Source organism: Colossoma macropomum, unplaced genomic scaffold (genome assembly GCF_904425465.1).
Source record: "Colossoma macropomum unplaced genomic scaffold, Colossoma_macropomum, whole genome shotgun sequence".
Lineage (NCBI taxonomy): Eukaryota > Metazoa > Chordata > Actinopteri > Characiformes > Serrasalmidae > Colossoma > Colossoma macropomum.
This window is the reverse complement of record NW_023494800.1, coordinates 2,855,080-2,868,748: the sequence shown is the minus strand read 5'-3', so window position 1 is coordinate 2,868,748 and position 13,669 is coordinate 2,855,080. Positions and strand designations below refer to the sequence as shown.

General features: G+C 40.5%; 2 protein-coding genes across 3 annotated transcripts in view; both read right to left on the bottom strand.

Annotated features, from left to right (window-relative positions):
• The window catches only part of LOC118819943 (arf-GAP with Rho-GAP domain, ANK repeat and PH domain-containing protein 1), a 50,568-nt gene extending 49,943 nt beyond the window's left edge, over positions 1 to 625 (bottom strand). The window contains exon 1 of one of the 2 annotated variants that reach the window (XM_036587962.1): positions 297 to 625. The gene's annotated coding sequence lies outside the window, so the exon portion shown is untranslated. The remainder of the gene's footprint in view (positions 1 to 296) is intronic. The other variant, XM_036587963.1, reaches the window with a different exon arrangement.
• A 3,792-nt stretch (positions 626 to 4,417) lies between these two features.
• The window catches only part of oatx (organic anion transporter X), a 34,282-nt gene continuing 25,030 nt past the window's right edge, over positions 4,418 to 13,669 (bottom strand). Inside the window, exons 9-11 of the mRNA XM_036588572.1 lie at positions 10,120 to 10,228; positions 9,837 to 10,043; positions 4,418 to 5,026 (exon numbers count right to left, since the gene is read on the bottom strand). Of these exons, the coding sequence (XP_036444465.1) occupies positions 4,915 to 5,026; positions 9,837 to 10,043; positions 10,120 to 10,228 (428 nt within the window). The 3' untranslated portion in view covers positions 4,418 to 4,914. The remainder of the gene's footprint in view (positions 5,027 to 9,836; positions 10,044 to 10,119; positions 10,229 to 13,669) is intronic.

Sequence of the window (13,669 nt, the reverse complement as noted above, 5' to 3'; positions counted from 1 at the left end):
AGGAGCTGAAACAACACAACTGAACGAAATTAAACCCCCAAGAAAGTAATTAGGAACTTAATCTTAATGACTAAAATGGAAATATTTCAAAGAAAGTATGTTCAAACTGTACTTCAGCACAAATAGGAGCTTCTTGTTGCTGCCAGCTTTATGGCACAGCAGTGTAAAACTAACATGACTGAAAAGTCAACCTGGTTAGTTTGAGATTTTAGCCATGAAAACAACAATAAAACACCTTTAGGTCTGTCTGACTGAGGAAAACGAGCGGCTGAGTAAAGAGGCAGGTGGTGTCTTACCTGAGGAGCAGGAATGGAGTGAGAGCTGAGGCTGTTGATGTCTGAGTGGAGAGCAGCTCCTCTTGACTGGTTTCTCCAGTCGGACTCGTTTTGCTGCTCTCGGATCTCAGAGGCACTGACAGATTTCACATTTTACACAAATACAGGAAGAGAGAATAAAGAAAGTCAAAATAGAAAGAACTACTCCGCCTGCGCACTGGCGCTCTCTCCCTGCCAGGCCTCCAGGTGGCGCCACTGAGGCCAACCAATGAATCACTGCACTTCCCAGGTGAGTTAATCGATCGCTCACACTCGATTTGTGCCTAGTTTTAGGTTTTAACTCAGTGTGTGAGATGTAAACAGAGTCATTCAGAGAGGTTTGGTGTGAAATGGTTCAGATGTCTTTCCAGTGGTGGTGATAGGAACCAGGGGACGCCATGACTACAACACAGATATAGACATTTTATTTACTATCCAGAACCACCAGTGAACCTACACGAGTCTTCTGAGTTTATATGGAATGTTGATGATGATAAAATAGTCATAAATATAAAAAATAACTTTTCTTTGGGGACTATTTTGTCTTCATGTATCCCTCCACCATGAAATAAATTGATTAAAATACATTTTTGACTAAAACTTCATTTAAAGACTACCATAAAACAGTGTCTCGGTCATCAGGCAGTGAATTCATAACCATTTCACGTAGTAACTTTCTGTGAGGAGCTTTTAGAGGTGGACGTCTGGTTCCTATCACCACCACTGTGAACAATTCTGACTCAGTACATTTATCTACAACAGAGCGTTTCACACCAAACCACTCTGAATGACCCTGTTTACATCTTAACCACTTATGTAGAAATTTTGAAGAATTGGTGGAGTTCCCCTTTCAGTCACGTTTGTTTTCAATATCATGGATACGAAGAAGTGCAAATTTCATAAATTCTGAAGTTTAGTATATAAAAATCTGATTCTAACGTCAAAATTCAGCTGTTATTTGTAGACCTTTTACTTAAGCATGTAAGAATTAAGTTCCTATAAGAATGAATGGCTTTTCCAAGTTTATATTTAATATTAAATTAATTTATAATGTGAATTGTTTCATGCAAAAAAATGCAGTTCTTACACGTGAAAAAATTCTTGCATGTAAGAAACAAAATTAGTCTTAGTGACATTTAATTTATAACAGTAACAATTAAAAATGTCAAATGTACATTTTTTAATTTAAACGTTACATTAAAATTGATATCAATTATTTATTAACTGAAATCTAACATGGTGAAAAATAATGCCTACTAGAAAAAATTTGATTTCAGTTTTTTAGATTTAAAATTTATGCTATATGCTGTATGAAACAGGCCCAAACTGTAGCCCATCGGCAGCTACATCAGCCCCCCGCCCCGCCCTGCCCTGTCCGTCAGTGAAAATAGACCACCGCTGACCAGGTGTTATTTGGATGGTGGACCAATCACAGCATAGCAGTGACACTGAATTACAAATAGTCTGTCAAATAGTACACTACCATTAGTGTTTCCTTAGTATAGTAGTACAGTATGTATAACATGGCATAGTATAGAATAATTAAGCAGTAGAACACGAAATAAATAAATTAAATAAATAAAGTAATAAATTAATAAACTGGGCCGTGAACGCGGCGTTTAATATGTTTTAATGCTGCAGTTCCTTCACCAAATTATAGTTCCTTAACAAGCAGCTTGTAGCTGCGTCAGAGTAACGAGCTCCGCCCACTCGCTGCACAGTCTGCTGTAAGCCTCGCCTTTTAATGTAACTGTTACGGACTGAGCCATAAAACTGCCACAATATCAAGTTCAGCTCAGTTTTGTCGATTTTTGCCAGATCAGTATTAATGTTGTTTTGTTCCAGCCAGTCTGTAAAGCATCTTACAGCCCATTTAGTTTGGCGAATGGTGTTGGGTTCATTTCTGGCTGATTCCAGGTTGTTCAGCTGTTCTTCTGTCACAGCTGCCGACGGAAATGCTGCTCAGTGGTGATGACAGTTTGGGAATTTAGTGTCGTCTCATCTTCAGAGTCTGACCAAATCGGCTGTCGGTCAAATGTGATCTTAAAAGTGTCCATTTTCTGTTTGTGGCAAAGTAAGAAGTAAAAACGTTCAAATGGCTTGAGCGTCTCCTACAGCTGTCAAAGTCTTAGCAACGGCGTCTCAGCGGAGTGATACAGTGTTTGTGAAAAAAACGTGAAATAACAGCACAGTTAGAGCGCTTCTCAACCAATCAGCTTGTGTGGCCGGAACTAACTGTTGTATAATATAGTATAGCACAGTACTATGTACAGTACAGGAAAGTATAGCATAGTACAGTACATATAGTATAGTATAGTGATATGGTACGCTATAGTTCTCAGCACAGCAGTGACACTAAACTGTAAAAACAGTACAATGCTATGATTAGTACATTCACTTTAGTACTGTATAATGTATTGTACTATAAAGCATAGTGCAGTATATGTAGCATGTATAGTACAGTACACTTATTACTGTATAGTACAGTACAGTACAGTATAATATAATACAGTATAGTGTAGTACAGTGTAGTTCTCAGTATAGCAATAGTCTGCCAAAAAGTACGCCACTATTAGTCGTACATTTCTTTCATTTAATATGGTATAGTACAATATTGTATGTATAATATGTCATAGCATAATACAGTATGTATAGTGCAGTGTTGTACCGTATAGTATATATTGCACAGTGTAGTATAGTATTTATAGTACAGAATAGTTCAGTACAGTATAGTATGCATAGTACACTATAGTACAGTATAGTATGTATAATACAGTATAGTATAGTTTGGTATAGTGTATGGTTTTGGATGGAGCCATTGGTAGTGGCATATACTGGCACCTCTGTGTATTTCTGCCCTCTAGTGGCCTGAATCTGCTATTACCACAACATGTACCATCACTAACTTTCCTTTTCCAGGTTCAGGAAGATGAGGACTGCTGGAAAATTACACCTCCACCCATTCAGCTACAGCAGTTTAGCCCCACCATTCAGCTACAGCAGTTTAGCCCCACCATTCAGCTACAGCAGTTTAGCTCCACCATTCAGCTACAGCAGTTTAGCCCCACCATTCAGCTACAGCAGTTTAGCCCCACCATTCAGCTACAGCAGTTTAGCTCCACCATTCAGCCTACAGCAGTTTAACTCCACCCATTCAGCTACAGCAGTTTAGCTCCACCATTCAGCCCTGAAGTTACAAGGAGTGTTTCAGCTCAGAATGAAGGACAGCCAGTCAGAGCAGAGCTCATTTCCATATATCAGTCTTAAAGGCACAGTAATAAAATCTGTTTAAGTCTAAGGCATAAAGAGAGGCTGGAAAATATTTAGGTAAAAGGAATTATAAATCTAAAAGATTAGGCAGGATATGGGCTCTTTTAAGTAGCTGAATTCACCCTTTAGAAAGGCTGTCTGGATACTTTTGGATACATGGTGTACATACTGATTGGGGAACATGCTGAGAGTTTACAAACTGTGGGCAGAAATGATCAATCAGTACATATAAATGTAATTAATAAGGTTTTTTTTTGAACATTTAAAAACTATTTTAACAGTTCAAATAACTGCTGCATGTAAATTACTGCTAAAATTTGCATAAACATCCAGTGAATATTTAATTTTACTCACAGTACAAATTTTAGTGCAAACACTTTAATGCTTCTTAGATGCTGCACTTTCAGTTTCGAAAAAGTAATATCACAATCCTAAAATTACAAGCTGTTTCGAGTCATTTTTACTTCACTGAAGTGAAGGTTGTGCTGCTTCTTTGACTCCTCTGTTATTTACATCTATAACATTTACAAAATACAGAACATTTAACATCTTAACAAGCGAAACTCTGGAAGTTAACATGAATCTAAATGTGATACGGTCTGATGTGGATATTGACACAGAATCAGATCGCAGTTTGGAATCCCTGTTTACAATAACGTACCCCAGCCTGGATGCAGATACATGTGTTTTATCACATTTCCAGAAAAAAATACAGGGAGAAAAATATCCCATATTTTTTTTCAAGTATGAACTTTGACTACATACCATATACACTTATTTATGGTCAATAATTATTAGTAATTCTTCTGTCATCACAAACCACATACTACTACTACTAATAAAAAGAGTATTTATTATTAAATGTTTTAGTGTTCAGTTAAATCAAATGCAATTACATTTAACAGTAGAATTATAAGGGACTCTTATTTTGATCACTCTTATTTTGCTATCACTGTAATTTAGTTGTGGATAAATTAGTCATGCTCAGTTTGATCAGTTCCTCTTGTGTGCAGCACGACTGTTATATTTAAGGTATATTTTTTTTATATTAGTATATTATTATTTAATTTCCTATAAATAATTAATATAAACATAATAATTTAACAATAATATAAATATCATTTAATAATGTCTCATAACCAAAAAATGTGTGATGTGCGATGAATAAAACATCTAAAAATACATTTTGGTGTCCAGTTTAAATCAGTCTACAAGTTCCAACTAATTACCAGACATGACTAATGTGTGATTCCGAACTTCTGACCAGTAGTGAATATAATTTTAGTTGGTGTTTGTGCTGAATTAAGTAAATGAAGGTTAATGGAGGCTCTTAGAATGCAGCCGGTTTTCCGTCTTCATGTTCTCCTCGAGTCTGTTCCACCACCTCCAACGCCACCATCTCGTTCTGTACCTGCTTCTTAAAACTCCGGGATTTATTTCCCCTGCAAACAAAAAAAACAGTACAGTCATCAACAATACATTTCAATAAAGAGGCCAGAGGTACAAGGTAGGTGTTTCCAATAAAGTGGCCAGATATACAAGGTTGGTGTTTACAATAAAGTGGACAGAGGTACAAGATAGGTATTTCCAATAAAGTGGCCAGAAGTACAAGGTAGGTGTTTCTAATAAAGTGACTAGACATACAAGGTTGGTGTTTCCAATAAAGTGGCCAGAGGTACAAGATAAGTGTTTCCAATAAAGTGGCCAGAGGTATTAGGTTGGTGTTTCCAATAAATTGGCCAGAAGTACAAGTTAGGTGTTTCCAATAAAGTGGACAGAGGTACATGATAGGTATTTCCAATAAAGTGGCCAGAAGTACAGGAAAGGCATTTCCAATAAATTGGCCAGAATCACAAAGTAGGTGTTTCCAATACATTGGCCAGAAGTACAAGATTGGTGTTTCCATTAAAATGGCCAGAAGTACAAGGTTGGTGTTTCCAATAAACTGGCCAGAGGTACGAGGTAGGTGTTTCCAATAAAGTGGCCAGACGTACAAGGTGGGTGTTTCCAATAAAGTGGCCAGAAGTACAAGGTAGGTGTTTCCATTAAAGTGGCCAGAAGTACAAGGTAGGTGTTTCCAATAAAGTGCTGCTAATAAAGTGGTTCTCAGGTGTAAAAGTGCAACACTCACTCTACCCACAGCAAAAGGGCAGCTAAGTGGTTAAAAACATGACATTTTGGCCTACAGGCAGGGCCTTCATCAGGCAAACGACACAAAAGGACACCACTGGCATATTCTTCAGTCTGATCCAGCTTCAGGGAAAACCTCTCAAATCACTCCATCTTTATCATTTCGGAGAGCTAGAAACATCAAAAATATGACTGTAAAATCAGACATCAGTCAGGTTTGTTATGGATCCCTTTATTGAACTATAAATGTGGGACTTGTTTTCAGTGTCGTTATACACAATGAATGAGAGGTTTCACACATTTTCAACTCCTAATGTGGTTTATGCTATTCGTTGCTCATGTCGTTTGCCATATGTGGGGGAAACACCTAGGGAGTTGCACAGTTGATTGAGTGAGCATAGTAGTGCCACTGTAACTTTGGGTGAGCAGGAGATGAAGCAGGATACAAGTGCAAGTTGGTTTTATCGAAGTCCATGGCAGAAACAGGAGCAATAGGCAGGAAACCAAGAACACGAGTAAAACAAACAACGTTCAAACACGTTCACCTTCAACGGCAAGCAAAGACAAGACTGAAACAAGGGGTTTATATTTATATACACACACTGAGGACATCAACAAGAAACACCTGGGAGTAATTACTGGGAGGGTCTAAACACAAGACACAGGTGAGGGGTGTGGCAGGGGCGGAGCTGGAAGGCAAAACAAACAAAGGCACAGTTGTAACCATAAGCACATGGCAGAGGAAAACAGAGAAAACAAGGCTAAATCGGAGAAAAACAAGGACAGAGCAAGACGGGACGTTACGGCCATACGCAGTGTTGATGTCCCCAATACTGTAGCACATTTTAAAAATGGGGGTCGTCCGATTTGTGAACTCTGTTTTGATATAGAACAAGCAGTTGTGTAACACTGAACACTGATAAACTACGTAAATCCAGGGAAACTTTTAGGATGTACCACTTAGATACATTCTCTCCAAAGGGACTCAACCTTGAAGCAGACTACACCATTCGCTTTTGAAAGGAACGTGTTGTCTCGTCTCATTCTTGTGAATGCAAGTGTTAAAATGTAACTTTTGAGTTTTTATCCTCTGTTGGTGCTTAGACCACTAGATGGGGCAGCTGAGGAGATGAGAGCGCTCCTCTAAGTAGGAGGCCACACCTCTTTTTAATAATAATAATAATAAGAAATAATAGCCATAGCCAAGAGAGCCCAGCAGCGCCTCTACTTCCTGCGGAGACTGAAGAAGGCTCATCTCCCCCCTCCCATCCTCACCATGTTCTACAAGGGGACTGTGGAGAGCATCCTGAGCAGCTGCATCACCGGCTGGTTTGGGAATTGCACCACCTCTGACCGCAAGACCCTACAGCGCATAGTGAGAACAGCTGAGAGGATCATCGGGGTCTCTCTCCCCTCCATCATGGACATCTACACCACACATTGTATCCGGAAAGCCACCAGCATCGTGAACGACCTCATCAATCCCTCACACGGACTTTTTTCACTGCTGCCGTCTGCCAGAAGGTACCGGAGCATCCGTGCCATCACTGCCAGACTCTGCAACAGCTTTGTTCCTCAAGCAATCAGGTTTATAAACTCACAAGGGCTGAACTAACACCCCCCCAACACCCCTCTTTTGATGCACTACTTGCACTGGAACATTACTGCTAATGCTGTGTTTATACTGTTTTACTACCTCAGTAACTGCTGTGCTCATGTATGTTATCTGACTGTGTAACTCACAGATCACAGCATGTTTAATACCTCTGCACCTTATTCCACAACCTCATGCTCAGAAATGAGTGCTGTGTCGGCGCTGCACCGTCGTGTCTGTTTACTGTGTCTAATGTCTGTTTAATTTATCGTATTTATTGTATTGTTTCTAGCTTAATTTTTTGTTTGCACACTGTCTGCACGTTCGCACTTTGTACTTTTTGTTCCATGTTGCACCGTGTTGTTCCTGGAGGAACGTGATTTCACTCCGCTGTGTACTTGTACATAGATGGAATGACAATAAAAGCCTCTTGACTCTTGACTTGACTAATAATAAGTTACATTAATAGCACCTTTCACAATCCAAAGAACACACACACAAGAAAAAAGAAGCTAAGACTAAGCAGTAAAGGAGGAAGAGAAATGCTCTGGAAAGAGAAAAGTCTTTAAATCAGATCTGAAAGTAGAAAAAGAAGAGCGGTCACGGAGGGATTGAGGAAGAGAGTTCTAGAGTTTGGGGGCTGTGGCACTGAAGTACAACCTCCCAAGGTGGAAGACCTGGTGCTGGGACAGGAAGTGGGTTATTACAAGAAGACCTGAGAGAGCGAGAGGGAGAGTAAGAGGTCAGGAGTTCTCTGAGGGAGAGATGAACAGGGTTACGCAGGGCTTTGAAAGTGAGAAGTAAAATTTTAAACTTCATACGGAACAGAGAGGCCGGCGAAGAGGGAGATACTACGACGGCATTTTAGGGCCACTGTTAATAAAAATAAAAATAGTAGAAAAAAGTCGTACTATTTGGAGGATAAAGTGGGCTAACTGTAGGGGGGCTAACTGTAGGGGGCTGCTATAACGTATTGTGGTCTCGGTTGCTATACTGGCAGTGCTGGAGGTGCTGCCTTCCCTTTGCAATGCCCTTGGGCACAATATTATGACTTCTTTCTCTAAATAGTACAACTTTTTTTTCTCTAAATAGTATGACTTTTTTTCTCGAAATAGTATGACTTTTTTCTCTAACTAGTACTTTTTTCTCTAAATAGTATGACTTTTTTTCTCGAAATAGTATGACTTTTTTCTCGAAATAGTATGACTTTTTTCTCGAAATAGTATGACTTTTTTCTCTAAATAGTATGACTTTTTTTCTCGAAATAGTATGACTTTTTTCTCGAAATAGTATGACTTTTTTCTCTAAATAGTATGACTTTTTTTCTCGAAATAGTATGACTTTTTTCTCGAAATAGTATGACTTTTTTCTCTAAATAGTATGACTTTTTTTCTCTAAATAGTATGACTTTTTTCCTCAAAATAGTATGACTTTTTTCTCTAAATAGTACTTTTTTCTCTAAATAGTATGACTTTTTTCTCTAAATAGTACTTTTTTCTCTAAATAGTATGACTTTTTTCTCTAAATAGTACTTTTTTCTCTAAATAGTACTTTTTTCTCTAAATAGTATGACTTTTTTCTCTAAATAGTACTTTTTTCTCTAAATAGTACTTTTTTCTCTAAATAGTACGACTTTTTTTCTCTAAATAGTACATTTCTCTAAATAAATACATTTATTTTTGTATGGTACATTTCTGTGTGTAATATTTCCCCATAAATTTTAAAATAAATGCATTTAAAAATATATTTGGTTAATATGGCAACATATTCTGAAATGCATTTTAGTGTTTGGAATGTATTTCAGCATGGACTGCAATGGATTTGAAATGTATTTCAAATACATAAAAATCATCATCATCATCGTTAACTGCTTAGTCCAGATAGGGTCGTGGTAACAGCACGGTGGCGCAGTGAGTAGCGCCGTTGCCTCACAGCAAGAATGGCCTGGGTTCGATTCCCGGCCGGGCGACCAGGGTCGTTTCTGTGTGGAGTTTGCCTGTTCTCCCCATGTCTGCGTGGGTTTCCTCCCACAGTCCAAAAACATGCAGTCAGGCTGATTGGACACGCTAAATTGCCCCTAGGTGTGACTGTGTGTGTGACTGTGTATGTCTGTCTGTTTGCCCTGTGATGGACTGGCGACCTGTCCAGGGTGTATCCTGCCTTCCGCCCAATGACAGCTGGGATAGGCTCCAGCACCCCACCGCGACCCAGAAGGATAAGCGGTGCATAAAAAAACATATCCATATATATTTTTTTCCATATGGGTAACAAGCACAGCATCAATATTAAGAGAAAAAGTTCATTTGTAATTGCAGAGGTTTTTTAAACGTGTTTAGGCCTTGTGTGTGGGCCTAAACACGTTTTTAACCAAATAAAGTCGCCCTGTTGCTGAGGACACACCTTTTCACCCTTTTTTGAATTTCACTAGCGGTTCACCTGTAGTTGGCGGACACACCTTTTTTCTTCATCTTGCTTCTAAAAGAGTCAGAGTGGTTTCGAGGTGTTTGTGAGGTCTTGTTTCTGCTCACCATTTCTCCTCCACGTCCTCTATGGTGTCCGGCAGAGGGACGCTGAGTGTCTCTGGAAGGAGGAAGGCAGTGATTCCAGCCACTACTGCAGACCCTCCATAAACTATACTGGGCAAAGCAGGTAACACTTCATCCAGGATGAGAACAGCTGGAGCAGCCATGGAGCCCACCCGGGCCATGGTGGAGACAAAGCCCATCCCAGTCTGCCTGCACACACACCATTTATTTAATTAGACAGAATGTCCTGATACTTTTGGACACATTTCACCAGGGTGAGACTGACCTGATGACCGTGGGGTAGAGCTCTCCGGTGTACAGGTAAACACAGGTAAAGGAAGCGGAGGTGAAACCCTTCCCCAGCACAGCCAGCGTCGTCCTTACGAGCTGCATTTCTGTGTGAAGAAGCAACATCAGAGAAATTAATGACGACTTCAGTCCACGTTGCCTATAATGTTTGAGTGGTTTGATGTTCTTCTCTGAAATGTTTAAATGGTCCACATGTTCTCTGAGCTCTGAGGGCCAATCTGAATACATTTTTTGGATTGATCGGTCCATCGGACCATATGACTAAAAAATTAGAAGTAAAATCTCACTTATGATTGTTTGCGAATGCAGACCACGCCTTGGTAAGTGAGATCATGAGAGGAGGGGAACTCTGAGGAAATTTTGGGCTGGAGTTCAGTACGGCTTCTGCGGATCACGAGAAGGCCAACCCCCCTATCAAAGATCACGTGCAGGTGTGGACAAGGTGGAGGAGAAGAGGAGGAGGAGGGGTGTGAAATTTTGTCACGAGTAAGAGGAGTGAAGGACTGGTATTTATAGGAAGCTGAAATTGGGAAGGAGGAGTTTAGGCGTGGTCTTTCCTCAAACTTCAGTTATGTCATAACTCCATATCATTCAGTCTTTTGGCCACTGATCTTTAATACGAAATCCAAATCGGATTTTTTAAAACAGTGATTTCCCCATCTTTGTTTGGTGTTATAACGGTAATAAGGTTCACCACGATATGTCAAAATTCTGCCTTTTTTTTAAATTATGGCTGTCAAACTTACATTCTTCTTAAAAAGATGATGCTTCAGTGGTTCTTTATTAAAGAAAATGGTTCTATATTGAACCATGATCACTTAAAGAACCTTTTGCATGATTAAAGTGTTCTTTGCATCATGAAAGTGTTCTTCAGATAGATGGAAAATGTGCATGAATGTGCTACAGACAGTTCTATACAGAACCTGTTTTGAAAAGTGTTCTTCTATTATGACGAGCCTGACGCCGTAACTATAGAAGAACGCTTTTGGGGCTTTGAAAACCTTTTCAAACAGCTTCTATATGGAACCATCTACAGCACATTCTCCATCAGTTTGAAGAACCCTTTCATGATGCAAAGAAGCATGCAATCATGCAAAGGGTTTTTGGAGCGTTCATGGTTCTAAATAGAACCATTTTCTTTACTAAAGAAACCTTAAATCACCATCTTTTTGAAGAGTGTACGTCTGAATGGCTAAATAAACACATTCCACTCATTTATATTATAGAGGGGTCGCTGATTGGGGGTGTGCGAGATCACCAATAGGTGGCGCTCATAGAAAGAGGGGGAAATCAGAGGCAGGAAAAATTGTAATAAAACTAAGCGTGATAGCAGCGAAGTGAAGAAGCTCCACTCAGCACAGAACACGCTCGATTTCGACATGTAAATGTGAAATATTCAAAGACGATTTTTCACAACAAGACAATAAATGTACACCAGACTTTGGAATTTCTCCTGCTCTCTATCTTTTTTTTTTTTTACCCCGATTTTCTCTCCGATTTAGTCGTCTCCAATTCCACCCCGCTAGTTAGGACTCAATGACCCAATCGTGGCCCAATCACACGATGCTATCAACGCTAGGAGGGTGAAGGCTAACACAGGCTTCCTCCGAGACCTGTGAAACCAGCCACCGCATCTTTTCGAACTGCCGATCACGCAACGTCACTGGACAGCTGAACGCGCTCGGAGGAAAGCGCCAACTGCCAGATCTGCGGCAGACGCCTGCGCTGACTAGCATTGCGCTTAGTGGGTGATGGGGGAGAGAAGGGCAGCCATCCCACCCACCCAGAGAGAGCGAGGCCAATTGTGCTCTCTTGGACTCCCTTGGACTCCCTTGGACTCCCGGCTACAGATGACTGTAGCATCACCAGGGATTGAACTCGCGATCTCCTGATGACAGGGCCAACGCTTAGACGGTTGCGCCACTCGGGAGCCCTCTTTATCTTGTTTGCACCACGAAAAAAAAACATCAGAAAAGGTGTTGATAATATCTCCTCTGTTTCTCAGGAAACCGGCAAACTAAAATCATTCAGAAGGCTTTTCTCTTTGGAGAAGTGGAAGGAGAACGGAGAGTTTCTCCGCCTCATTGAGGAGCTAAAACTTCAGTCTGGGCAGAGCTGTTATCATGCTAGCTAAGCTAATGCTAACCAGCTCCTCTCTCCTAGTTAGCAGCACTGTTTAACCTTTATCAGTCATTAGATAAATGGAATGATGCATTGAAAACTGTGCACTGTGTTCACTTATTGGGTGACCACGTAAGCGAACTATGTGGGGGGATACTGCCCAACCCTAGGTAGGGGTTCCCAATCCTGGAGACCACACTACCTGCATCAGGTGTGTTAGATTAGGGGTGTAGCTAAAGTCTGCAGGGTGGTAGGTCAGAGAATGTGTAGTGTGGAGAATTTCCACTCAGTAATGTCTTCAAACGCTAGAGGGCGCTCCGGAGCAAGTCCAAAATAAGTAGGCTCCTATGTAGCTTTTGTGAAAATCATGGTTTGTAATTGCCTAATAATTTTTATCTAAATACATGCACTAATTTACTGCACACCGAAAAGCATAAAACATTTTAAAACTGCTGTTATATCTTAAGTGCTTTTAAACTCCACTTACAGGACTCTATAACAGTGCATCATAGACATTCATGGCGTCATTGAGAGTGAACCATTTCACTCAGACAACAAGCTGATCACCACCCAATCAGCATTCAGTAGCAGTAATGTTAGCGTCCTATGACACAAAACCTGTTTGTTGTAGGAAAAAAGGAAATAAACCGATTTCTTCTTTTTTAGTGAAATACATCTGGCAGCTTTCCTAAATTAAAGGAAGATCCTGGACAAATGGTTAGAAACTAATTTAAATGAATTTTCTTGCTGTTTAGCTCCATTAACCCCCATTCATTGGGCGCCCTCTAGTGTTTTGCAGTCATGTTTTTGGTTTAATAATAGCAAGTCGCCTGGCTCCCCCTTAAACTGGCTCTGGGTATCTCCAGGTCCAGTGTGAAGCCCAATCCCCATCCTGATTTCACTTCCCGAGGACCCTCGGCCAGAGTTAGCCAGTTAGCATGTTTTCATTACGATGCCGAGTGGATCAGACACAGCAGTGCTGCTGGAGTTTTTAAACACTGTGTCCACTCACTGTCCACTCTATTAGACACTCCTACCTTGTCAGTCCGCCTTGTAGATGTAAAGTCAGAGACGATAGCTCATCTGCTGCTGCACAGTTTGTGTTGGTCATCCTCTAGTCCTTCATCAGTGGTCACAGGACATTGCCCACAGGACACTGTTGGCTGGATATTTTTGGTTGGTGGACTATTCTCAGTCCAGCAGTGACACTGAGGTGTTTAAAAACTCCAGCAGCACTGCTGTGTCTGATCCACTCAGACCAGCGCAACACACACTAACACACCACCACCACGTCAGTGTTACTGCAGTGCTGAGAATGATCCACCACCCAAATAGTACCTGCTCTGTGAGGGTCCTTGGGGGTCCTGACCACTGAAGAACAGGGTAAAAGGGGGCTAACAAAGTAT